The sequence below is a fragment of the Nerophis lumbriciformis genome, linkage group LG08 (genome assembly GCF_033978685.3).
Source record: "Nerophis lumbriciformis linkage group LG08, RoL_Nlum_v2.1, whole genome shotgun sequence".
NCBI classification, from domain to species: Eukaryota; Metazoa; Chordata; class Actinopteri; order Syngnathiformes; family Syngnathidae; genus Nerophis; species Nerophis lumbriciformis.
Window position 1 is genome coordinate 9,154,743 of NC_084555.2, and position 25,258 is coordinate 9,180,000.

At 40.2% G+C, this 25,258-nt stretch overlaps 1 protein-coding gene across 5 annotated transcripts in view; it reads right to left on the reverse strand.

The window, feature by feature from the left end:
- The window catches only part of qkia (QKI, KH domain containing, RNA binding a), a 148,856-nt gene that overhangs the window by 68,215 nt on the left and 55,383 nt on the right, over positions 1–25,258 (reverse strand). For all 5 annotated transcript variants that reach the window (XM_061968208.2, XM_061968210.2, XM_061968206.2 and 2 more), the window contains exon 3: positions 5,750–5,866. In XM_061968208.2, the coding sequence (XP_061824192.1) occupies positions 5,750–5,866 (117 nt within the window). The remainder of the gene's footprint in view (positions 1–5,749; positions 5,867–25,258) is intronic.

The following is a 25,258-nucleotide window of genomic DNA, read 5'->3' on the forward strand; positions in this document are numbered from 1 at the left end:
AGAGAGAGAGAGAGAGAGAGAGAGAGAGAAATTAAAATAAGAATGGAAGGGTTTCATAAAAAAAGAACAAGAAAAAAAAAATGTTGGCCCTGCAGCCAACAGGCAGCTTCTAAGATTATGACTCAGCCGAAAGTGTGCTTGTCTGCACGCACGAAATGTTTGTGTAACGATGCACCGTGTGGGCATTGTGTGTGTGCGCGCGCACACGCTTGTGTGTTTGAGAGAAAGAGTGTGCAGATAAATTGTCTTCCCACAATGAAAGGGATAAAATAAATTTTCTCTGACTTATGCAAATGTAATACAATAAAGCATCACTGGAGGACAGCGAGGATGTGCAGGCGAAAAAGAAAGAGAAAGATAAGATGAAGAGGAAGAAGTGTTCCAGAATGGACATGTTGCATCGTAGCGTGGTACCGGTATTTATTAATCCTAAGGGTACCATTTTTTAAATATTGTCACATATGCAAAAATTAACCCGTGAAGATGCAGTGCTTGGAACAATTCCACAAGATGCCGATAACTACATTTGAAGTGGTCGGCACTTGGCAGCTTTATATAGCTTTACATGCACTATAAAACTCAGTGGTTGGTGTGAAAACTTGTATGTGTTAGACTTAGACTTTGCTGACTGAGCAGTTTGCTCTTTACTGCTATTACAACATTGGTTCTGTGGCTGCAGTTTTTTTGCAATGTACTTGTTGACAACGACCGTTTGGTCAAAGAGAGCTAAATTGACCTTCTTCCTCAAGCGCGCCAAATAATTAAAAGTAAAAACTAATTATTCTAAATAACACCACATCCTCTTTGCAGTTTACGTAAAGTATGATAAAAACATTTATTGATAACCGTGCTAAAACACACTCCTTAAGACTCCTTAAAATTAACAAAAAAAAGTCATTGATAACTGCACTTTGATCAACTCACGGACAGACTGGGGCCAGCTCACTAGCTTAAATGCTAACATGAAAACAAGAGCCATGACTGTCTTTCCCCATTGAGAAACCACAATCTTAACTTTTATGAACACATTGCCTTCTGAGAAACTTCAATTCAATCGTGCACATTGAACCTGTGCTCTCTTAAAACAAATGATCGTTTTATACTGATACTAATACGAAAGGTATTAGAGGAAGTGTTTTTACGGTGCGTTCAAGGACCTGTGAACAGGGTAAGATTCCTTAATGCCTGCCAAGGATAAACAATAACAATAATAATATATTGTATTTGTTATGCACTTCTCATTTAAATAAATCTTAGAAGTGCTACAGTACAAACCAATATTTAAAACAATAAAAGCTTAACCATTAAAACATAAATAGTAAGACTGAGAGAAGCAAAAGAAACACAAAACATGCAAAATTATAAGTTTTCTAACAATGTGTCTATTTTAGTTGTTTTTTTTAAAACTTACTTTGTGAAAAGATTTCAGTGTGTGTACATATACTTTTTGAGTTCATTTAAAAATACTGTCATAAAAATGGTAGCCGTGATAATTTTGGTCACGATATCCGAGATATGAATTGTTTATATCGTTACATCCCCAATGTAAATAAACACAAAAGCTACAATTAAAGGGGAACATTATCACAATTTCAGAAGGGTTAAAACCATTAAAAATCAGTTCCCAATGGCTTATTTTATTTTTCGGAGTTTTTTTCATAATTTTACCCATCACGCAATATCCCTAAAAAAAGCTTCAAATTGCCTGATTTTAACCATCGTTATATACACCCGTCCATTTTCCTGTGACGTCACACAGTGAAACAAACAAACATGGCGGATAGAACAGCAAGATGTAGCGACATTAGCTCGGATTCAGACTCGGATTTCAGTGGCTTAAGCGATTCAACAGATTACGCATGTATTAAAACGGATGGTTGTAGTGTGGAGGAAGGTAGCAATAACGAAATTGAAGAAGAAACTGAAGCTATTGAGCCATATCGGTTTGAACCGTATGCAAGCGAAACCGACGAAAACGACACAACAGCCAGCGACACGGGAGAAAGCGAGGACGAATTCGGCGATCGCCTTCTAACCAACGATTGGTATGTGTTTGTTTGGCATTAAAGGAAACTAACAACTATGAACTAGGTTTACAGCATATGAAATACATTTGGCAACAACATGCACTTTGAGAGTGCAGACAGCCCATTTCAGGCGCGCGAAGAACATATATTTTTCCACGATTTCAGCACTCAGGTTAACCATACCTAAATAGACACAAAATACTGCACTACACAAGACTACTCGAATGATTGAAAAAAATAAAAAAATTTAAAAATTATTGGTAAACACAGTTTATGTATAATAATTTACGTAAAACCGCCAGTAATGAATAAAGTTTTAATCAATTAATATATTCTGTAGACATACCCTCATCCGCTCTCTTTTCCTGAAAGCTGATCTGTCCAGTTTTGGAGTTGATGTCAGCAGGCCAGGGAAGCTAGGGTCTTTATCGTTGGAAATGCATCTGCTTTGAGTGTCGCAGGACATCCACACATTCTTGCCATCTCTGTCGTAGCATGGCTTTCGTCGGTAAAGTGTGCGGAACAAACGACTGACCATTTCGTCGGCTTTCCCCACACCTTCGTATTTTGAACAAATTTCGTCCAATTTCTTGCCACTTTTGCATCTTTGGGCCACTGGTGCAACTTGAATCCGTCCCTGTTCGTGTTGTTACACCCTCCAACAACACACCGACGAAAGTGAGAAAATGGCGGATTGCTTCCCGATGTGACGTCACAACGTAAAGGCGTTTAATTCGCCAAAATTCACCCATTTAGAGTTCGGAAATCGGTTAAAAAAATATATGGTCTTTTTTCTGCAACATCAAGGTATATATTGACGCTTACATAGGTCTGGTGATAATGTTCCCCTTTAAGAATACCGTCTTTTTCGGACCATAGGGCGCACCGGATTATGGAGGCGCACTGCCGATGAGCAGGTCTATTCAGGTCAATTTTCATACAAAAGGCGCATCGGATTATAGGGCGCATTAAAGAGGTCATATTATGATTTTTTTCTATATTTAAAACACTTCCGTGTAGTCTACATAACATGTAATGGTGGTTCTTTGGTCAAAGTGTTGCATAGATTATGTTTTACAGATCATCTTCAAGTCGCTTCAGGATCCGCCGTTTTGTGGGCGGTCTTATTTACGTGGCTTCACTTCAACAGCGTCTTCTCCCCGTCATCTTTGTTGTAGCAGTGTCGCGTGCAAGGACGGGAGTGGAAGAAGTGTCAAAAGATGGTGCTAACTGTTTTAATGACATTCAAACTTTACTTAAATCAACAACCAAGCAGCATCTCCTCATTTGTGGCTCACTAGTGCAACAACAACGCCCCGTGCAAAATCGTCCGGCCGGAACTCTCTAATAACAAAAGTTCTGTGAGTGAATTATATAAACCCACTACACTAGTAGTTTTTAGCTTTAGAACTTTACGTTACTTTATACTAGAAATGGCAACAGTGGAGGATGTATGCCCCATAACAAGAAGATGGAGAAAAAGAAGCAGCTTACTGATTACGGCGTCGGCACAGATGGCGGGCGCGCGCAAATTTTCAGGACTTGTGCAGATCCTTACATACACATCAGCAGGTACCAGAAGGTAAGAAAAGTTTGGTTTTGCATAATATTGTGTAATGTTCTATATTCTAAATGGAACATTTCAAGTTTTGGTTTTGTTTACTGGCATCATCTTGCAATCTACACGTCTCTTGTGTGACTGCCATCTACTAGTAACACTTATTACACCATGTACCAAATAAAATAGCTTCGAGGTCGGTAAGCACAACCAGAATTATTCCGTACATTAGGCGCACGAGGTTATAAGGCACACTGTTGATTTTTGAGAAAATGAAAGGATTTTAAGTGCGCCTTATATGATAAAATAGGGTATTTTGTATTTCATCTTCTACTCTGAGATTGCAAAAAAAAAATGTGTCCACTTTGGCCAAATCATAGATTTTTTCTGATGAACATTTGTCCGTATGAAAAAAATCTAAAAGACTAAATCCCTCCAAATGTTTAACTCGGACAAAACAAAAACACCAAAACAAATGCCCACTGCAGAGGACGCTGAAAAGCAACGACAACACAGTCAAGTACGAACAGAACACATGCAAACTAAGGTTATGTTCACAGTGTAGGGTAATATTCTGATTTTTTGCTCAAATCTGACCTTTCGATGTAGTTGTTCACATTATGGAAAAAATGCGAACAGAGGATGTGTCGTTGAGTAGCATATCATCACACACACTGCAGTTTGTTTACAAAATAAAAAGGCTTTGATTCTGAAGATTGATCAAACTGTCGTCAGACAGCAATGTGTTTTTATAAGCTTTGATTGGGGTATGTCGTTTCTTATGTCTCTTTTATTCATATTAGCAATTAAGCTAGCTACCGAGCTAATGCTCACCGGTCTGTGAGTTTATCAAAGTGTCAATCACAGTTTGATAATTTTAATTCAAAAGTGTAATATAAACCGTTGGGAGTTTTACACCAGTTTATCATGAATACCATTTATCGTTAGATTATCATGAATACCATTTATCGTTAGATCCCTGGTTAAATGCAACCCAAGCATTAAGACTGCACTTGTTAAAGTTAAAGTACCAATGATTGTCACACACACACACACACACACACACACACACACACACACACACACACACACACACACACACACACACGCACACGCACACACTAAGTGTGGTGAAATGTGTCCTCTGCATTTGACCCATCCCCTTGTTCACCCCCTGGGAGGTGAGGGGAGCAGTGGGCAGCAGCGGTGCCGTGCCCGGGAATCATTTTTGGTGATTTAACCCCCAATTCCAACCCTTGATGCTGAGTGCCAAGCAGGGAGGTAATGGGTCCCATTTTTATAGTCTTTGGTATGACTCGGCCGGTGTTTGAACTCACAACCTACCGATCTCAGGGCGGACACTCTAACCACTAGGCCACTGAGTATCGGCTAGGTACCGGATTAATGGTCACATACAAAAGAGACCTGGGTAGGATTTTTTTTTTTAATTATCGGAATTGTACTGTTCACGCAGACATTCAAAAAAAATCAGACATGGGCAAAAAAAACAAAAAAAACACAACGTAAACATGGACTAAAATAATGAAATCCCAATTACATTAAAAAAACTTTGCAAAGAACACTTAGAAAAGATCAAAACAAATATGAGTCTCTTGCACTAAAATAATCTCTAGGTTTCATGCTAAAAATATAACATTAAGTGTTTTTTACTTGAGCATTTTACTTATAATACTTCAATATAGCCATGAAGTCTACTAGCAGCGAATAAAGAAGGCAGGGGGAAAAAAGCATTGTGTCTACCATTGGAATGTTGGGACATAAACACACATGGCATTAGCCTTTTATGCCTCCAACCTCAGCTCAATGACTCCAGAAATAGAGGCTGCCCATGGCCTTGGCCGTCTGCCGTCCTGCTTTGCTACTGCTTTCCGTACTTTCCACTGCACAGCCTTTTGCAACAGATCACATGTCAATGTCCAGCCGCCATGTGACACAATCTTGTGTTGCGACAAGGGTCACGGGAGAGTGGTTTTTAATATCTGCGTCAGAAACTAAGAAATATTGACCTTAAACGTCTTTGCAGAGCAATAATTAATGTAACACCAAAATGTTTTTTTATTTGCACCGAGCCGTGACTTGGCTGCGCCGAGGGAGCGCACTTTCAAAAAATAATGAGGGGTAAAATACACTGATATATGCTTACCTTCTTTTTGTCTCGCATGGAGCTTTTGCCTCGCACCATGATTTTACATCCCGTCTCTGCTTCCAACTGTTTGGCCGTGAGTCCCCGAGGGCCCAGGATTCTACCCACAAAGTTATACTGCCAACAGAAAAAGAAAGTGCAAAATGTTATGAAAAATACTCCATTTTATATTGCTAAATCTTTTACACAACACATTGATAAACGCAAACAAGACAAGAAATAACGCAAAGGTATAGAGCGCACTACTTGGCTTTAAACAGCAGGGGTGCTGTAGATTCACTCGAAAATTAGTTTGCTGTCTAAAGAGACATTACGTTGTCAGCTTGATCCACTTATGGCACAACATATGCATGGAAAAAGGGGTTTAGAACATTGATGAAAAATTAAGAGCAATAATTAAGAATTGGTCAAACCATAGTGACGCATTGATGCATTATGAAACAAGGAGTGATACTGTGTCCCTTGATGTGTGTCACATTTTAAGTAAAAACACATTACTGATACAACTGCTGTGTTAATTGACTTTAAAGCGCATGTTTTATCAGAAAGCACTTCTTCGGCTCACAAGGGACTACTTGTACTAAATGAAGTCAGGATCGTGGCATACCGCATTTGCCATTGGTTTATCTTTTTATTATCGATTTATATCAGGAGTGTCTAAAGTGTGTCCTACAGCTAATTTTTTATTGGCCTGGTACACATTCTATACATTCTTAGAACGTAGCAAAAAAAAAAAAAGAAACGAGACCAAAGCAAACACCCCCAAAATGGGACCTAAAAACCAGAATGGCTGACGGCCTTTGCATCCCAATGGTCTTTGATGATTTCCATGGGCTCTGTCAAGATTAATATGCGTACACATTTCCAACAAGATATGAAAAGTGTTTGAGTTTGCTAAAGCCCTCAAATAGGTTTTCGCTGGCACAATACTCATTAGTAAAGAATCGTAATAATATTCCTATGACACAAATTTTCTTACCTATAACACAAAGTTAATCTGTTGCTGTTTTGTTCAGAGTTTGGCATATATTGATTTTCCTACAGTGAATTGGTTTTGGTATCTTTAATCAGTGTTGGGACTAACGCGTTACAAAGTAACGCGTTACTGTAACGCCGTTAGTTTCGGCGGTAACTAGTAATCTAACGCGTTTTTTTTAATTCAGTAATTTAGTTACCGTTACTACATGATGCGTTATTGCGTTATTTTACGTTACTTTTGATGTAGTATCGGCTAGAAACAGAAGCGCTGCGGTGACGTTCTTCTGAATCTTCCTCTGTCACAAGCCGGAGAGAAGAAAAGAGGCGCGGTCTATGTGTGTGTGGGTGGATCACGTGATCCGCGGTTTGATACATGAAACAAAAAAAAAGAGTTGTTGGCACGTTCAGTCCACACACAGCGTGGTCATGGCGAGCGGAGTAACGGAGGAGCTTGAACGCCCCCGCCATTGAATCGGTGTGTTTATAAGTGCAGACTCGGTTGTGCAAAACGAGGGTTTTAAAGACATGCTGAACGTGCTTGAACCACGTTACGACATCCCGTCGCGCACCCACTTCAGCAATAAGATTGTGCCAGATCTTTATGAGCAGGAGAAGAAAAAAGTTGTGGATGAACTATCCCGAGCATCAGCTGTTGCGCTCATGACAGACGGGTGGACGTCCAGCGGAACTATAAGCGCTCACTTCATCACAGCAGACTGGGAGATGAGAAGACACGCCCCCTCTACGAGAGTCACCTTGCGCAGGTACTGACACAAGCAGTGGAGGAATGGAAGATAAAGATATCCCAGTCACACGTGATAATGCCAAAAATCTAATAATTACAGAGAATGAGGCAGGACTGGGACCACAGATAGGTGCTTTGCACATGTAGTGAATTTGGCATCACAGAAGGGAATCTCAGTCAATAGGATGGAGCGCCTCTTTGGGAGGATCAGGAAGGTTTCTTACTTCCACCCAAGCACAACAGCTGCTCATGTGCTTAAGACAAAGCAAGAAATGCTAAAGCTGCCTGCTCATACATGATGTCCCAACGAGGTGGAACTCCACTTATGATATGTTGGAGCAGCAGGCAGCTATATACTCTGCATTGACCCACAACACCCTGAAGACAAATGTCACCCTGTCTGATGATGATGTGAGAGTGGCAGATGAGGTCCTCCAGGTGCTTAAACCCCTCAAAAGTGTTCCATCTCTACTGAGCACTGAAACTTCACCATCTGTGTCAATGATCCTGCCACTGAAAACAAGGATTCTACAATCCATGGCTCCAAGTGTGGAAGACAGCAGCATCACTCCAGATGTCAGGCTTTATTTCACTACCTATGTTTCAAGGAAGATGATGTGCCTTCTTATGTTGCACTTAAACTTGTTTTTTATTAATGGTCATTGGTCCAAGTTTAAAGAAAGGAGGAATGCCTTTTTATGTTGCACTGTTTTTCATTAATTATGTTAAAAGGAAAATAAAAATGTATGTCAAGTTGATCAACAGATTGTATTATTCTCCAGTGCAATAACAGTACTGAAATGAAGGCAAAAAGGGCATTAATGGGAGCTTTAAAAAAAAAAGAAGAAAAAAAGAAGTAACTAAATAGTTACTTTTCACAGTAACGCATTACTTTTTGGTGTAAGTAACTGAGTTAGTAACTGAGTTACATTTGAAATAAAGTAACTAGTAAAGTAACTAGTTACTGGTTTTCAGTAACTAACCCAACACTGTCTTTAATCCACAATATGTAACAAAGTGGGTCCCCACATACTTCAATTTTGTTTGTATGAGGTCCTCGCTAGAAAACATGTCGACACTTCTGGTATAAATAGAACCAAGAAAAATGACAATTTTGTGTGAGAACATTTTTCTCTTATAGCACCAAAACCAAAAAAGGTAAATGTTATTTTCCTGTTTACTATTTGGCTCATTGAACAGAGTTGAACGTTTCATATTCCTTTCTGCGCAGCTATTCATTTGGGAAAAAAATATAATATAAAAATAAGCCGCTAATTTTTTCCCCAGACTTTGAACCCTGCGGTTTATACAAAAGGGCAGCTAATCTATGGAATTTTCTTCGCGAGCGGCTAAATTATGGAATGGCTTAAGCAAATGAATCAAACAATGTACTAGAATGAGCCACTTTAAGAAACTGTTCAAACTCCAAAGTGTCTAAAAAGTACAAGGAAGAAGAATCCCAACAAACATCTTGAACCTTATTAAAAAAGAGAAAATACATTTAAAAAAATAAATACATAATAAAATAATTAACAATAAATTGGCCCCAGTGTGTGAATGTCTGTCTATCTGTGTTGGCCCTGTGATGAGGTGGCGACTTGTCCAGGGTGTACCCCGCCTTCCGACCGAATGCAGCTGAGAAAGGCTCCAGCACCCCCCACGACCACAAAAGGGACAAGCGGTAGAAATGGATGGATGGAAAAAATAAAAAAATAAAAATAATAATAATAATAATTAAAAAACAAAAAACAAAAAAATAACATTTTAACCTAAAAGGGAAAATCTTATTCATCTTCATTCAAAAGATGAATAAAGAAAAACATTAATGACTTATGTTTTGTTTGGTCGGCCGTTTTTCTGCTGTGTTACAGGCACCTTTTGGAAATGATTATGGTATGTAAAAAAACATTTACAGAATATGTTTATGTAAATATCTCATTTCACACCATATCAGGATATATCTGTGGCTCATAGTCCGGTGCAGCCAGTATATGATGTTTTCTTCTTCAAAATTTAGTGGGTGCGGCTATTAATTGCTAACTAAGAATGTTGGTTGCAGGTAAAACGCAGCAGATGACACCAATCACCAACATAGTATCAGTGCAGTGTCCATACACCCAGTGCGTGTGCGCACACTCACGTAGGCGTCAATTACCCATCACTAGAAATGATAGTATGCATTATTTGATAACATGTTCCCATAGTACAGTAGCTTAGAATATCACACTCTGCTTCAGAATGTCTTATTTTCTTCTGTGAACCGGAGCTACCCTGTGCCAGCAGCACTCGTGCAGCCCTAGAAAGTGTATTACAAATGCAGCCATTGTAGTACATCCACATATTGAAGAAAATGTGACAAAAAGAAGCAGGATTGTAGCTCCAGAGAAGTTCAGAGGTTGTGTGAGGTTGCATGCAATTGAAATGTCTTATCAAAGCCTGCTTTTGTTTTGTGACTTGCTTTGTGAAATTGTACTAAAAGGAAAAAGGGATAAACGGAGGTAATCCTCCCCACTTGGAACTGCCTTCCAATGGGATAAAGGGGAAATGTGTTGGAATAATCCAACAGCTTCCAAAATTAAAAAAAAGAGACAGAAAGGGGCTAGAGAAGGAGCGGCGCAGTGATGTGTAACAGATAAAGATAGAAACGGCACCGGTGTTTTAAACTATGCATTCAGCGAGCGCGATGGCTGGGAGATGTCTGACACTGCTCAAATGTGATATGATTACTTTTCTAGTGCACAATGGCAGAGGGGAGAAGTGTAAAAAGTTTGCCTTGACAAAGACACCGCCTGTTCATCTGTGGAGCGGAGACGACGAGCCTTGACACAGCAGCATTAAATTCTTAAAACGCAGTCACATCTGCTTATGCACTCCGCTGCACTGGTGCCTCTGCAACAGGGACATCAAGCCCAAGTCATGTTTAATTACATGGGTTTCACATATTTAAAACACTTAAATACACACAAGGACATGGGGGGACAGTCAAAATAAAAAGTCCTGGCTGCCATTCTAAATGTCCCCTGTTGGGAAGACATGCCCTACGCTGAGATGAAGAATACCATGAAACCATCTTACAGTAAGCAGGATGACTGGTGCAATGGGCTATTTATTTACGAGAGAGAAATTGTTTGCAGCGGGATGCAGAAGGGAAACGTCTTTTAAGGTCAGCCAATAATACACAAACATTTAAATTGCCGCCAAAAGTTTGTTTTTCTTTATAAATAAAGTTGATTTGATTTGATTTGATTTCTTTTACTTGAAAAAAAAATGTAAGTATTATAATGTATTGTAACCACCAGAAGACATCACCACAAAGTCTGAAGCTATTTTTATCTTTTATTGCCAATCTTATGATAAACTGCACAATTTCAACATGTTCTACCTCCCGTGCATAAACTTTCGTCTCTGTGCTTCCCCAGACACACAACACTACTTCCTCATTCTCTGCCCATCCGCTTTCAGGCACAGACGGCGTGCTTGCAAACATGGGAAAAACTAACATCAAATCAAAACCATGCAAACATGGGAAAAACTAATGTCAAATCAAAACCATGCAAACATGGGAAAAACTATCATCAAATCAAAACCATGCAAACATGGGAAAAACTAACATCAAATCAAAACCATGCAAACATGGGAAAAAATAACGTCAAATCAAAACCATGCAAACATTAACACCAGCAGGTAGTTACAGTGTGTGTGTATATTTATATATATATATATATATATATATATATATATATATATATATATATATATATATATATATATATATATATATACCGTATTTTTCGGAGTATAAGTCGCACCGGAGTATAAGTCGCACCTGCCGAAAATGCATAATAAAAAAGGAAAAATACATATATGTCGCACTGGAGCCCGGCCAAACTATGAAAAAAACTGCGACTTATAGTCCGAAAAATACGGTACATATATATTAGGGTTGTACGGTATACCGGTACTAGTATAGTATCACGGGACGGCGTGGCGAAGTTGGTAGAGTGGCCGTGCCAGCAATCGGAGGGTTGCTGGTTACTGGGGTTCAATCCCCACTTTTTACCATCCTAGTCACGTCCGTTGTGTCCTTGGGCAAGACGCTTCACCCCTTGCTCCTGATGGCTGCTGGTTAGCGCCTTGCATGGCAGCTCCCGCCATCAGTGTGTGAATGTGTGTGTGAATGGGTGAATGTGGAAATACTGTCAAAGCGCTTTGAGTACCTTGAAGGTAGAAAAGCGCTATACAAGTATAACCCAACAATCAAAAACGGTGCTATACTCTGAAAAGTATCGATTCCGTGACGGCAGCGCACAATCACGGAGTACTTACAAGCAGACAGTGTGTAGACAGAAAAAGGAGAACGGACGCATTTTGGCCTAAAAACTAACGATAAATGTGAACTTATAACACTGAAACGCCCTCAGGAAGAGGTGCATTAAGACATGGCTAGCTAGCAGCGAACATCCATCCGCAGTCAGCAGTGTTTTAGCTATTAATAAAGTGAGTTTCTTACAAGTATCATCCCTGCAGGACTAGGTATATCTAAACATGCGTCACTACACACCATAGTAGGATAAAACTGGCGTCACAGCTAACAAAAGCTAGTGCGACTGAATTTAAACAAATGCCATGAGTGGATCTAAACTTGACACCTGCTGTAATGATACCAAGTATAATAGTGTATCTAGTCGATATTACTATGATAACATGGATATTTTTTATCGTCACAAAATCTTTTTTCCTTTTTGTAAAATTCATATTATGTTTATAAACTCAGGAAATACATTCCTGGACACATGAGGACTTTGAATATGACCAATGTATGATCCTGTAACTACTTGGTATCGGCTCGATACCTAAATTTGTGGCATCATCCAAAACTAATGTAAAGTATCCAAATAACAGAAGAATAAATTATTATTACATTTTAACAAAAGTGTAGATGTAACATGTTGAAACGGAAAATACCGGTAACCATATATTAACAGTAAATGAACAAGTGGATTAATAATTCATTTTTACAGCTTGTCCCTCATATATTTCACAAAATAATAGAATGAGAAATGACAAAATGTGTTACTGCATACGTCAGACAAATTAGGAGCCTTTGTTTGCTTACTTAATACTAAAAGACAAGTTGTCTTGTATGGTCACTATTTTATTTAAGGACAAAATTGTTCTTTGATTGCAATAAGAAACCTATGTTTAACGTACCGTAAGATTTGTTGTTAAAATAAAGCCAACAATGCCATTTTTTGTGGTCCTCTTTATTTAGAAAAGTATCGAAAGGGAATTACGATGTAATTAAAAAACAATTAATTTATAAAACAGAACAATTTGATGCGATTCAATTTAGTGTATGGAGGATTTGATACGATTTTATTTAGTGTATGAACAGTTCCATATGATTCGATACAGTGTATATGAATAATTCAATTATATGGTTAACAAGTTGGTGGACACATTCTTTTTTTTTTTTTTTTTTTACAAAAAGAACAAAACATTCCTTCCCGTGCATAGGCTTCTCCAAATGTAAGAGGATAAAAAAGTTAGGACCTTGGCACCAAGCGCACAAACAAGATCTTTCTAAGCTAAGTCTATCAACATGAACTGATGAAAACTACTCGGATGGGAGGCCAAACATCTTCTGAGACAACTGATCAGTTAAATTCCATAAGAATAACAATAACCTGATGAATGACAACACATTCATCTTCAAACATAAAAAGAACACATTCTATAAATGTGACTTGCTTCCACTAAATTCAAATTTTAAAACATATATTCCCAAATATGTGTTGTAAAGTAAAAAGGCAAACACATGTCAAATCTACCGTATTTTCCGCACTATAAGGCGCACCTAAAAACCACAAATTTTCTCAAAAGCTGACAGTGCGCCTTATAACCCGGTGCGCTTTATATATGGATAAATATTAAGATTCATTTTCATAAAGTTTAGGTCTCGCAACTACGGTAAACAGCCGCCATCTTTTTTCCCCGTAGAAGAAGCGCGCGGTGCATGCTGGGATATGTGACGTTTCATTTCCATTTGTGTGTTTATGTAAAGACCCCAAAATGGCTCCTATTAAGTGTGTTGTCTGTCTAATTATAAATAATGCAGACGAGGCGTGTTAACTGAGTTCTCAACGTTTACTCACAGCGTGCTAACTGCCAGCATACAACGCTTCTCAGGGCTACCGCGCATGCTCGTAACTATCGTTGCATGCTGGGTAGTGTAGTTGTTATATTTGCTAGCTCATAACAGCACATTGAGAGACACGCTTACGCGCTTAATTCAATACTCGCCGTCATTCCGGGTGGATTGACAAAAGACCTCCAGCCGCTAGATATTGGTGTCAACAGGGCATTCGAAGCTAGACTGCTAACTGCGTGGGAACAATGGATGACAGAAGGCGAACACACCTTCACTAAGACGAGGAGGCAGCGCCAGACGACGCCAACATCTGCCAGTGGATCGTAAATTTGCCCAACTTTTCACTTCGGACACCGAAGACGAAGGATTTACGAATGAAGAATAACTTCAGAAAGTGAGCGCTATGTTTATTTTGTGTGTTGTGACATTAACGTTCGAGCAACATTATGTTGCTATTGCTCTGCACTATTTTGAATTTTACTATGTTTGTGATTGCACATTTGCGTACATTTTGGGAGTGAACAGAGTTGTTAGAACGCTGGTTTTTAATATATTATTAAAGTTTGACTGACCTATCTGACTGTTTTTTTGACATTCCCTTTAGCGCAGCGTAGGCGCGGCTTATAGTCCGGGGCGGCTTATTGGTGGACAAAGTTATGAAATATGCCATTCATTGAAGGTGCGGCTAATAATCCGGTGCGCCTTATAGTGCGGAAAATACGGTATTTATTCTCCCAGTCTAGGGGAAACCCACAAATTTGGGTATCGATCCAATACTAATACCAACAGGGACAGTACTAGTCATACTTGAACATTTCAAAACCATTGAATGGTTACATTTTTTATTACAACTGTAATCAGACAAAGGCGGTGTAACAATATCAATGAAATAATACATAACGTATTTAAATAATTTCCAAGTAATAAAAAATAAAAATCAATCTAACCACGGTAGCATGGTCTATATACTGATACTATACTCTGTAGATACTATACTCTGTATCGTTACTGTTAAGATTTCTATCGTCTGCCCACCTCGGTTTACATTCAAGTGCTCTAGCTTAGCGGTTAACATATTCCTCTACTGTGTGTAGAGGAATATGTTTACCTATTCCTCGTCCTCCGGGGATGACACTTGTAAGAAACCATCTTTATTTGCCGCCATGGAAGCGAGCCTTGCTGATTTAGAAGTGGCTTTGGACTGTGGGGAGACTTTAGCCGCCAGCAAGAATGCTACATTGCGTTAAGGACACGTTTGTTCACTAGTCGCTGTCAAATTTGCGGAACACATCTCGATGTGTCAATAACATGCATTATCACGATATAACGATGGTGTTAAATCTCTATTGTAGGCAACATTTATATAATTTATATATCGTATATCATCTTTTATCAGTGTTTCTTAACAATAGTATTATAAGCTCTATCGTCAGGCAAATGTATATAATTTACATCCATTATCGTATAAAAGTTAAAGTAAAGTACCAATGATTGTCACACACACACACACACACACACACACACACACACACACACACACACACACACACACACACACACACACACACACACACACACACACACACACACACACACACACACACACACACACACACACACACACACACACACACACACACACACACACTAGGTGTGGCAAAATTATTCTTTGCATTTGACCCATCACCCTTGATCACCCCCTGGGAGGTGAGGGGAGCAGTGGGCAGCAGCGGTGGCCGCGCCCGGGAATCATTTTTGGTGATTTAACCCCCAATTCCCACCCTTGATGCTGAGTGCCAAGCAGGGAGGTAATGGGTCCTATTGTTATAGTCTATGGTATGACTCGGCCGGGGTTTGAACTCACAACCTACCGATCTCAGAGCAGACACTCTAACCACTAGGCCACATCGCCCAACTCTAGCGTAGGTATGTGTTTTTCAGGACAATTCTGGTTACCAATGGTGAAACATGTTAAAAACAAGGTTTAATTCACTGGATGTTTAGAGCTACACTGCTTCAATAGCACCTTGACCAACATTTTTAGCTCAAGAAATTAAACGATGTTAAAGGACAACAATCACGTAAAACATAAACCAAAAAAGCCATTTAGCAAGACAACGCATCCCTTCTTCAATAATCAATAATACAGCTCACGCTGACAATCTGGGACCCAATGAACTGAACCACGGCCCATTTTTTTGGGCTGCATGCCTTAGTTTGGAAACCCCTCGTCTATACTGCTGCATATGTTTATGGGTCTGTAAACTGGAAATGGTCTGTCAGTTTCAAGTGGCAAATCCCCATATCACAGGGAAAGAGCAATTAAATATTTTACTACGCCGCTTCTCTCGCTCCTGACGAGACCAGCAACTCTCAGAGGACACGGCTGTGTTGATGACAATTGCACTTGACAGAGAGTCTGTCTCTCTCATTAACATATTCATGACAGAGGAAAAGCCGAGACAAATAAAGAGTGAAAAGGTTAAGGAGTTGGCGATACAGGAGCAGTAGGGTGAAAAACACCCAAATCTCAGGGAGAGTCATTGTAGGAAGAAGGAATGTCAAAAAACTCCTCCACATTTGTATTACCTTACCAACTACTGTGAGTGTGGAAGCAGTGTGTCACAAGGGTTTTTATGGAAAGACACATTTGGTTGAGTGGGACGGGTGTAGTTTAAATAATTATTCAGAAATCTGACCATTTTAAAAACACTGCATCATGCTATAAATCATTTATTGCATGTCCAGGTTAAAGGTAATGCGGAGCACATACTTGTTGGTCACAAAAAACATCCATGAAGTTTGATTCTTTTATGAATTTATTATGGGTCTACTGAAAATGTGACCAAATCTGATGGGTCAAAAGTATACACACAGCAATGTTAATATTTGGTTACATATCCCTTGGCAAGTTTCACTACAATAAGGCGCTTTTGGTAGCCATCTACAAGCTTCTGGCAAGCTTCTAGTTGAACTTTTGACCACTCCTTTTGACAAAATTGGTGCAATTCAGCTAAATGTGTTGGTTTTCTGACATGGACTTGTTTCTTCAGCATTGTCCACACGTTTAAAATCAGGACTTTGGGAAGGTCATTCTAAAACCTTAATTCTAGCCTGATTTAGCCATTCCTTTACCACTTTTGGCTTGTGTTTGGGGTCATTGTCCCGTTGGAACACCCAACTGCGCCCAAGACCCAACCTTTGGGCTGATGATTTTAGGTTGTCCTGAAGAATTTGGAGGTAATACCGTATTTTCCGCACTATAAGGCGCACCGGATTATTAGCCGCACCTTCTATGAATTACATATTTCATAATTTTGTCCACCAATAAGCCGCCCCGGACTATAAGCCGCGCCTACGCTGCGCTAAAGTGAATGTCAAAAAAACGCTGCGCTAAAGTGAATGTCAAAAAAACAGTCAGATAGTTCAGTCAAACTTTAATAATATATTGAAAACCAGCGTTCTAACAACTCTGTCCCAAAATGTACAAATGTGCAATCACAAACATAGTAAAATTCAAAATGGTGTAGAGCAATAGCAACATACCGGTAATGTTGCTCGAACGTTAATGTCACAACACACAAAATAAACATAGCGCTCACTTTCTGAAGTTATTCTTCATTCGTACCGGTAAATCCTTCGAATTCTTCGTCTTCGGTGTCCGAATTGAAAAGTTGCGCAAGCGTGGGTTCCAAAATGGCCGGCTCCGTCTCTTCGAAGTCATCGGAGTCAGTGTCGCTGTTGTTGTCCAGTAGTTCTGTGAATCCTGCCTTCCGGAAAGCTCGGACCACAGTTGTGACCGAAATATCTGCCCAGGCATTTACAATCCACTGGCAAATGTTGGCGTATGTCGTCCGGCGCTGTCTGCCCGTCTTAGTGAAGGTGTGTTCGCCTTCGGTCATCCATTTTTCCCACGCCGTTCGCACTCGTGATTTGAATGCCCTGTTGACACCAATATCCAGCGGTTGGAGTTCTTTGGTTAATCCACCCGGAATGACGGCGAGTGTTGTATTTGTGTGCTTCACTTGTTTTTTGACACCATCTGTGATGTGGGCGCGCATAGAGTCGTATATCAACATGGACGGAGCTGCGTGAAAAAAGCCACCCGGCCTCTTCGCGTAAACTTCCCTTAACCACTCGCTCATCTTTTCTTCATCCATCCATCCCTTCGAGTTAGCTTTTATGATGACGCCGGCTGGAAAGGTCTCTTTTGGCAAGGTCTTCCTTTTGAATATCACCATGGGAGGAAGTTTCTGGCCATTAGCATGGCAAGCTAGAACCACAGTGAAGGACGACTTCTCATTCCCTGTGGTGCGAATATTCACCGTACGTGCTCCCGTTGTATCAACAGTGCGGTTCACAGGAATATCAAAAGTCAGTGGAACCTCGTCCATGTTGATAATGTTCTCTGGCCGGATCTTTTTTTCCGCTATCTTCTTTTTACAATATGCACGGAAAGTAGCCAGCTTTTCGTTAGGCAGTTGCTGTGAAATAGTGGTCCGTGTGCGGATGGAGAGATTGCGTCTTTTCATAAACCGGAAACACCAAGAAGCACCACCTTTAAAATCATCCAGGTGAAGTTCGCTTGCTAGCGTTGTTGCCTTCATTCGAATAGTGATGGTGCTGACACTTCTGCTTGCTGCTCTCTGCTCAACAACCCACTGTTCGAGTTCGTCCTCCAACTGTTGCCATCGTGCTTTGTTCCCTCGGAAACTCTGTTTTGTCTTCTTTAACTGGCGCAGGTCATCTTCTTGCTTCCTCCACCTACGCACCATTGATTCATTTATGTTATATTCTCTTGCTGCTGCTCTATTTCCGTGTTCTTCGGCATGACTTATTGCCTTAAGTTTAAATTCTGCGTTATAAGCGTGTCGTTTAGTAGGAGCCATTTTGTAGTCTGGTCTTTACAGATGTAGACACACAAAGGAAATGAAACGAAATATCCGCGCGCTTCTTTTTCTTCCGGGGGCGGGCGGTAGCGCTTCCTGTTCTATGGGGGCGGGTGCTTACCTTGGCGGTTGCTTGCGTAGAAGAAGAAGCGCTTCCTGTTCTACCGGGAAAAAAGATGGCGGCTGTTTACCGAAGTTGCGAGATCGAAACTTTATGAAAATGAATCGTAATAAAGCGCACCGGGTTATAAGGCGCACTGTTAGCTTTTGAGAAAATTTGTGGTTTTTAGGTGCGCCTTATAGTGCGGAAAATACGGTACTCATTTTTCATTTTCCCATTTACTCTCTGTAAAGCACCACTTCCATTGGCAGCAAAACAGGCCAAGAGCATAATACTACCACCACCGTGCTTGACGATATGTATGGTGTTCCTGGGATTAAAGGCCTCACCTTTTCTCCTCCAAACATATTGCTGGGTATTGTGGCCAAACAGCTCAATTTTCGTTTCATCTGACATCACATGGACAAAGATAAGACATTCTGGAGGAAAGTTCTGTATATATGTATGTATAAAAAAACTAGAGAGTTATCAGAAAGGCACAAAGCCATCGAACACAGGAGGAAATGGGAGGAATGGAGCTTACTCTCCTACCACATTTATATCATTTAGCCAGTCATGTGACACCATCTTGCCTCCTTTTTAATCCACTAATAAAAGCTCATTGGCAGTCATGATGCCACATGAAAGCACAAATGTATGTCCGTATAAGGTAAATAAATAATAGTCATAATTAGGGGTGACAAGATCCCTCGAGTAATTTGAGTACCTTGAATGTGTACATTTGATGGTGTTACTCAAGCGAAGGCACATACAATGTAATGACTAGGGCTGTAACAGTAAACGGTATTAATAATAACAGCGATAAAACTCTCCACGGTAAGGTTTACCGTTTTATAATTAAAATTATCGAAAAACGTGACCGAGAGTTGCACTTTGATAAACTCACTGACTGGCTGGCATGACAACAAGAGACATTTTCTTTCTCCATTACGAATCGACATACCCCAATCTACACTTAAATAAACACATTACTGTCTGAGCAACTAATTTATATTCAATTGTGCACACTGAACCTACAAGCTGTAAACTCTTAATACAGAGTGATCGTTCTATAATCACAGGAAAAGACAGGAGTGTTTTTACGGTGCGTTCAAGGGCCGTTGAACAGAGTAGGACGCCGCAACGCCTGCCAGGAATAATACCAGATATTATGGGTTACGTACTTTTCATTTAAATGGGTTACGTACTTTTCATTTAAATACATCTTAAAGTGTTTCAGGAAAAAACTATCTTTAAAACAATAACAGCTTAGTCACTAAAACAGACCAAATACTAACATTAACAACATTTTTAGCATATGCATAAGAAAAAAAAACATGCAAAATAGTGGGTTTTCTAACAGTGTTCCTGTTTATTTTGGTTATTTAAAAAAATAACTTGGTCAAAAGATGTCTGTATGTATAAGAATTTTTTTTAGCACATTGATCAATACCACGATAATTATAATTTTAGTCACAATAACCGTGATATGAAATTCCCATACGTTACAGCCCGAGAAATGACAATGTATTACAAATTTTAAGAGTGGTTGACATGCACAGAAGAAGAAGAAGAAGTGGTCATATGAGACATGAGGCAATAATCATCCAGACCTGGTTTGTATTTGTTGTTGTTGACATAACCACCTCCCCATCCAGTGCTTAAAAGCAAAAGACAAATATGCTGCACTTGGGTGAAATCCGACCCACTCGTGTACCTGCAACATTGTATTATTAATTTCGTATTGTTTGTGCATTTATATTATTTAACCAAACAAAAATATGTTTCATCACAGTATTCGATTAAACCAAATAATTTTCTGTAGAATACCTAATGATTAAAATATTCCATTGCTGCAGTCCTAGTCAAAATGTACTGTTGCTTTTTAGCGGGTTTACAAAGAGTTATACAACTTTGACAACTCATAACACTACCAATGTCTTCTAGAAAGAAATGATCCACTGCTCCAGCATCTGAAACCCAAAGGACTCTTACGGGACCGACTCGTCTCTTCTGCGTCTTTTCATTAAACCATTTTTTTTTCAAAAACACACAAATACAGAAGAAGCCCCTTGCTGTGTGTCTACAAACTGTGTGAGACAAACACCCAAAGCCTCCTTCAGGGCAAGGGCTTACAATGACATTAAAAAGGAACTATTTTTTTTCTTTTTAGCCCCGGTTATCGCTACACCACAGGCGGGTTATGTTGTGTGTGTGTTTGTGTATGAAACAGTCATGTGAGGGTAAACTCTTGCGGACACCAAAAGCCAATTGTCATACGTGTGTGTGTGTGTGTGTGTGTGTGTGTGTGTGTGTGTGTGTGTGTGTGTGTGTGTGTGTGTGTGTGTGTGTGTGTGTGTGTGTGTGTGTGTGTGTGTGTGTGTGTGTGTGTGTGTGTGTGTGTGTGTGTGCTGAAGTGATCCACTATGAAACAATAGCAGTTCCACCAAACAATGTCTGGAAAAGCAGAGCAAGTGTTGCTTTGACAGCGTGTGTTTTGCACTGGTGTGGAGACAGGAAATGAGATCATGCTGTGGGCTCTGAATGTGTGCGTGCGGGGTTTACGGGAGAGCAGGCGGAGAATACCAATTACTTATTAAGCGGCCGCGGTGGGCTTATGGAAATGAAGATCGGTTCATCAGTGTTATCAAAGTAAGGTAGACTGCGCCGTTAGTCCAGACAATGCCATCCTTGCTTTCTACGTCATGTCCTCGATTCTAATCAATTATTGAAAAATACAACCTATTTTGGACAGTGTTGCTTCTGTTGTTTGCTTTCTTGCTCTATTAATAGCTTGAGTAGGTATACTTTTGGGTCATTCACAACGCAGAAGCTTACACGCCCCCTGCTGGCAGCCTGCTTGCGGTCAGCCATTCATCTTTAGAAGGAGGCTTGAAACCTCCACTGCACAGCAATTCCACACATTTCCATATGGTAAAAGCAAAAAAGAAACACATAAAAAATTGATAATTGGCAAATGTTTAAACCGCATCACTGCGACCTACATTGGAGGGTTGGAGGGCGCATGAGCCGGGCAATGGAGGGCAGGTAAATTTTGTTTTGATTCCAACGGTGACATTTCCCCTGAAAGCCCCCGTAGACTTCAAAGCTCTCTTTTTAGCACATCCAGCATTTAGCACCTAATCCGTGGCCTCCTTTGATAATTCTGTTTGGATTTATTGCGGGGTTTGCAGGCAGAGCGTAAATAGCAGGCAAGGAAATAAAAATGGAAAGATCGACATCAGCTGAGTTCAAACTTTGCCAAACATTGGTATAAAATAACCAAGAACTCGCCATTTTCTGCATTAAAACTTCGACAAAGTGATGCCTGTGGTGGTTATAAGTGACCAAAACACGACTCAAAGTCAAACATGAACGCGCTGATTAGACAGTAAACTTTTCCCCTTTAAACTAATATACAAGTGCCCTACAACTGTTTTTAGTCTCCTTCTTTTTTAGTTAGAGTAACAAATTCAAACAAAAAAAGCCCTGTTACGGAAATCACAATGCCTCATTTAAGGACATTTGATGGTTGCGCTTGTGAGCTCAATAAAGAATATCTTTCATACAAGTGGGCCTACAATGTTTAGTTTTTTTGCAATTTCACAAACAGATCTTTTGAAAAACTTCAGGCTTAAACAGGGGAAAAAAACTAATTAAAACCAAATTAAAGTAATACCATACACACCCAAACACACCTATACATACATACACATGCATATATATATATATATATATATATATATACACACACACACACACACACATACATACAGGATTTCCCCTTAGCGTAATTGAATGTGGCGTGCAGCCATGGCATTTTTATTACAATCACACCTTCAAAACGAATTAAAGTAATATAATGTATTGTAGTCCCCAGAAGAAATCCCAAAGTCCGACGCTATGTTTAACTTTTATTACCAATCTTATGATAAACAACGACACAATTCCAACAGGTTTTACCTCCCGTGTAAACACTTTCGTCTTGTGAGTCTGTGCTTCCCCGGACATACAACACCACTCCCTAATTTTACACCAATCATCATTCAGGCACGGACGGTGTGTTTGCAAACATGGGAAAAAGTGAAATTAAATCCAAACCACACAAACGTAAAACATTAAAATTAGCAGGTTGTGACAGTATGAATTGACATATAAAGTATAGCCTATTATTTACGCACTATTGACAAGTGAAAAAAGACTTTGATCACCGAAAACCACGCTACCAAAACCAAATGTAAACAAAACGCGCACGCCATTGTCTGGAGCGTTGTAAGCATGTCTGCAATGTGGACGTGATTTGTATATATCTTGCAGATATACCCGCAGACAGCCATCTACAAAATGTACAAATTTTAAGGGGACAGTGGTGGCTTTTAAAAAAGAGAAAGTCCAATTCGAGCAACAGCGCGAAACAAGTGTGACGTCATACTCGCTGCAGCGCTCTTCTTTAGTTAGGGACATCAAGGGACAGAAGTTAAGAGTCTCTAGATTTGTTTGATTTTTTTCTAGTTTTTAATTTTTTTAAAAGTCATTAAAAGTCTGTAAACACTTAAATCTCAAAGTACCTTGTACAAAAAGCAGCACAGGTCGCCACCTCTTCGCAGGGCCGACATATATATACACATACATGCATATGTATATATATATATATATATATATATATATAATATATACACATACATGCATATATATATATATATATATATATATATATATATATACATATACACATATATATACATATACATATATATATACATATATATATATATATACATATACACATATATATACATATACACATATATATACATATATATATATATACATATACACATATATATACATATACACATATATATACATATATATATATATATATATATATACACACACACATATATATATATATATATATATATATACACACACACATATATATATATATATATATATATATATATATATATATATATATATATATATATATATATATATATATATATATACATATTAGAGATGCGCGGTTTGCGAGCACAACCGCGGAGTCCGCGGATTATCCGCGAATCGGGCGGATGAAATTTAAAAAAATTAGATTTTATCAGCGGGTCAGGTCGGGTCGGGCGATTGAAATTTAAAAAAATTTGATTTTAAATAGATTCAGGCGGGTGGCAGTTAAACCAATTCGGAAATATATATACATAGTTAAATGTTGTTACCCACATACGAAAAACGAGCAGGCACCTGCTGCATATGCCACAACAGAAGAAAAAAAAAAAATGAGATGGACACTTTTACAGAGCAGAGAAGGCCCCCGACGCCTCGCCGGGGTCCGGGACCGAGGCCCCTTCCCCCGAGAGGGCCCCACCGGGAGCCGTAGCTGAGGCGATCCGCGAGAAGGGCCCGACGCACGTCCAGGGTCACCACCGCGCCCACCGCACCGACACCCCGCCTCGTCCGCCTTCGCCGCGGCCGGCGTCACGCGCAGCAGGTAAGCAGCTTACCTGCCCGCCACCCCCGTGGCCGGGGGCTCGTAACAGGGGTCACTCCGCGCGCTCCGCCCACGCAGCTTACCTGCCCGCCTCCTCTGTTGCCGGGGGCGCGTAACAGGGGTCACTCCGCGCGCAGTGCGCTCACGAAAGGGGTGGGGCTCACCCTGCTTGATATAGACAGCAGCTAGGACGGTGGCCATGGAAGTTGGAACCCGCTAAGGAGTGTGTAACAACCCACCTGCCGAATCAACTAGCCCTGAAAATGGATGGCGCTGGAGCGTTGGGCCCATATACCCGGCCGTCGCCGGCAGCGAGACGCGCTTGGAGGTGCGCTCAGCGCGGCTCCCATATGATTGCGCACTGGTGTGCGTCTGGGTCGTGACAGCGTGGCACGCGAATGCTGCATTGGATCAGTCTCTTTTCTTTAACAGGCAAAAGCTTTATAACCTCACTAATGCCTTGCATCGTCTATATTAGATATATAACAACGGGCGGGTGCGGGCGGATAGCGGGCGGATGCGGTTCTGATCAAATGTTAGATCGGGTGGATTGCGGATGGTTGACGACTTTCTGATGCGGTTGCGGATGAAATAATTGCCTATCCGCGCATCTCTAATACATATATACACACATATACACCAATCTAAGGTAACACGCAAGGACATTAACACATCCGACACATACCGTATTTTCCGCACTATAAAGCGCACCTAAAAACCACAAATTTTCTCAAAAGCTAACAGTGCGCCTTATAACCCGGTGCGCTTTATTACGATTAATTTTCATAAAGTTTCGATCTCGCAACTTCGGTAAACAGCCGCCATCTTTTTTCCCGGTAGAACAGGAAGCGCTTCTTCTTCTACGCAAGCAACCGCCAAGGAAAGCACCCGCCCCCATAGAACAGGAAGCGCTTCACCCGCCCCCATAGAACAGGAAGCGCTTCACCCGCCCCCGGAAGAAGAAGAAAAAACGCGCGGATATCACCGTACGTTTCATTTCCTGTTTACATCTGTAAAGACCACAAAATGGCTCCTACTACGCGACAAGGATCCGGATCATAAAAAGACGCAATCTCTCCATCCGCACACGGATTACTACCGTATTTCACAGCAACTGATATTCCTGTGAACTGCACTGTGGAACGGGAGCAC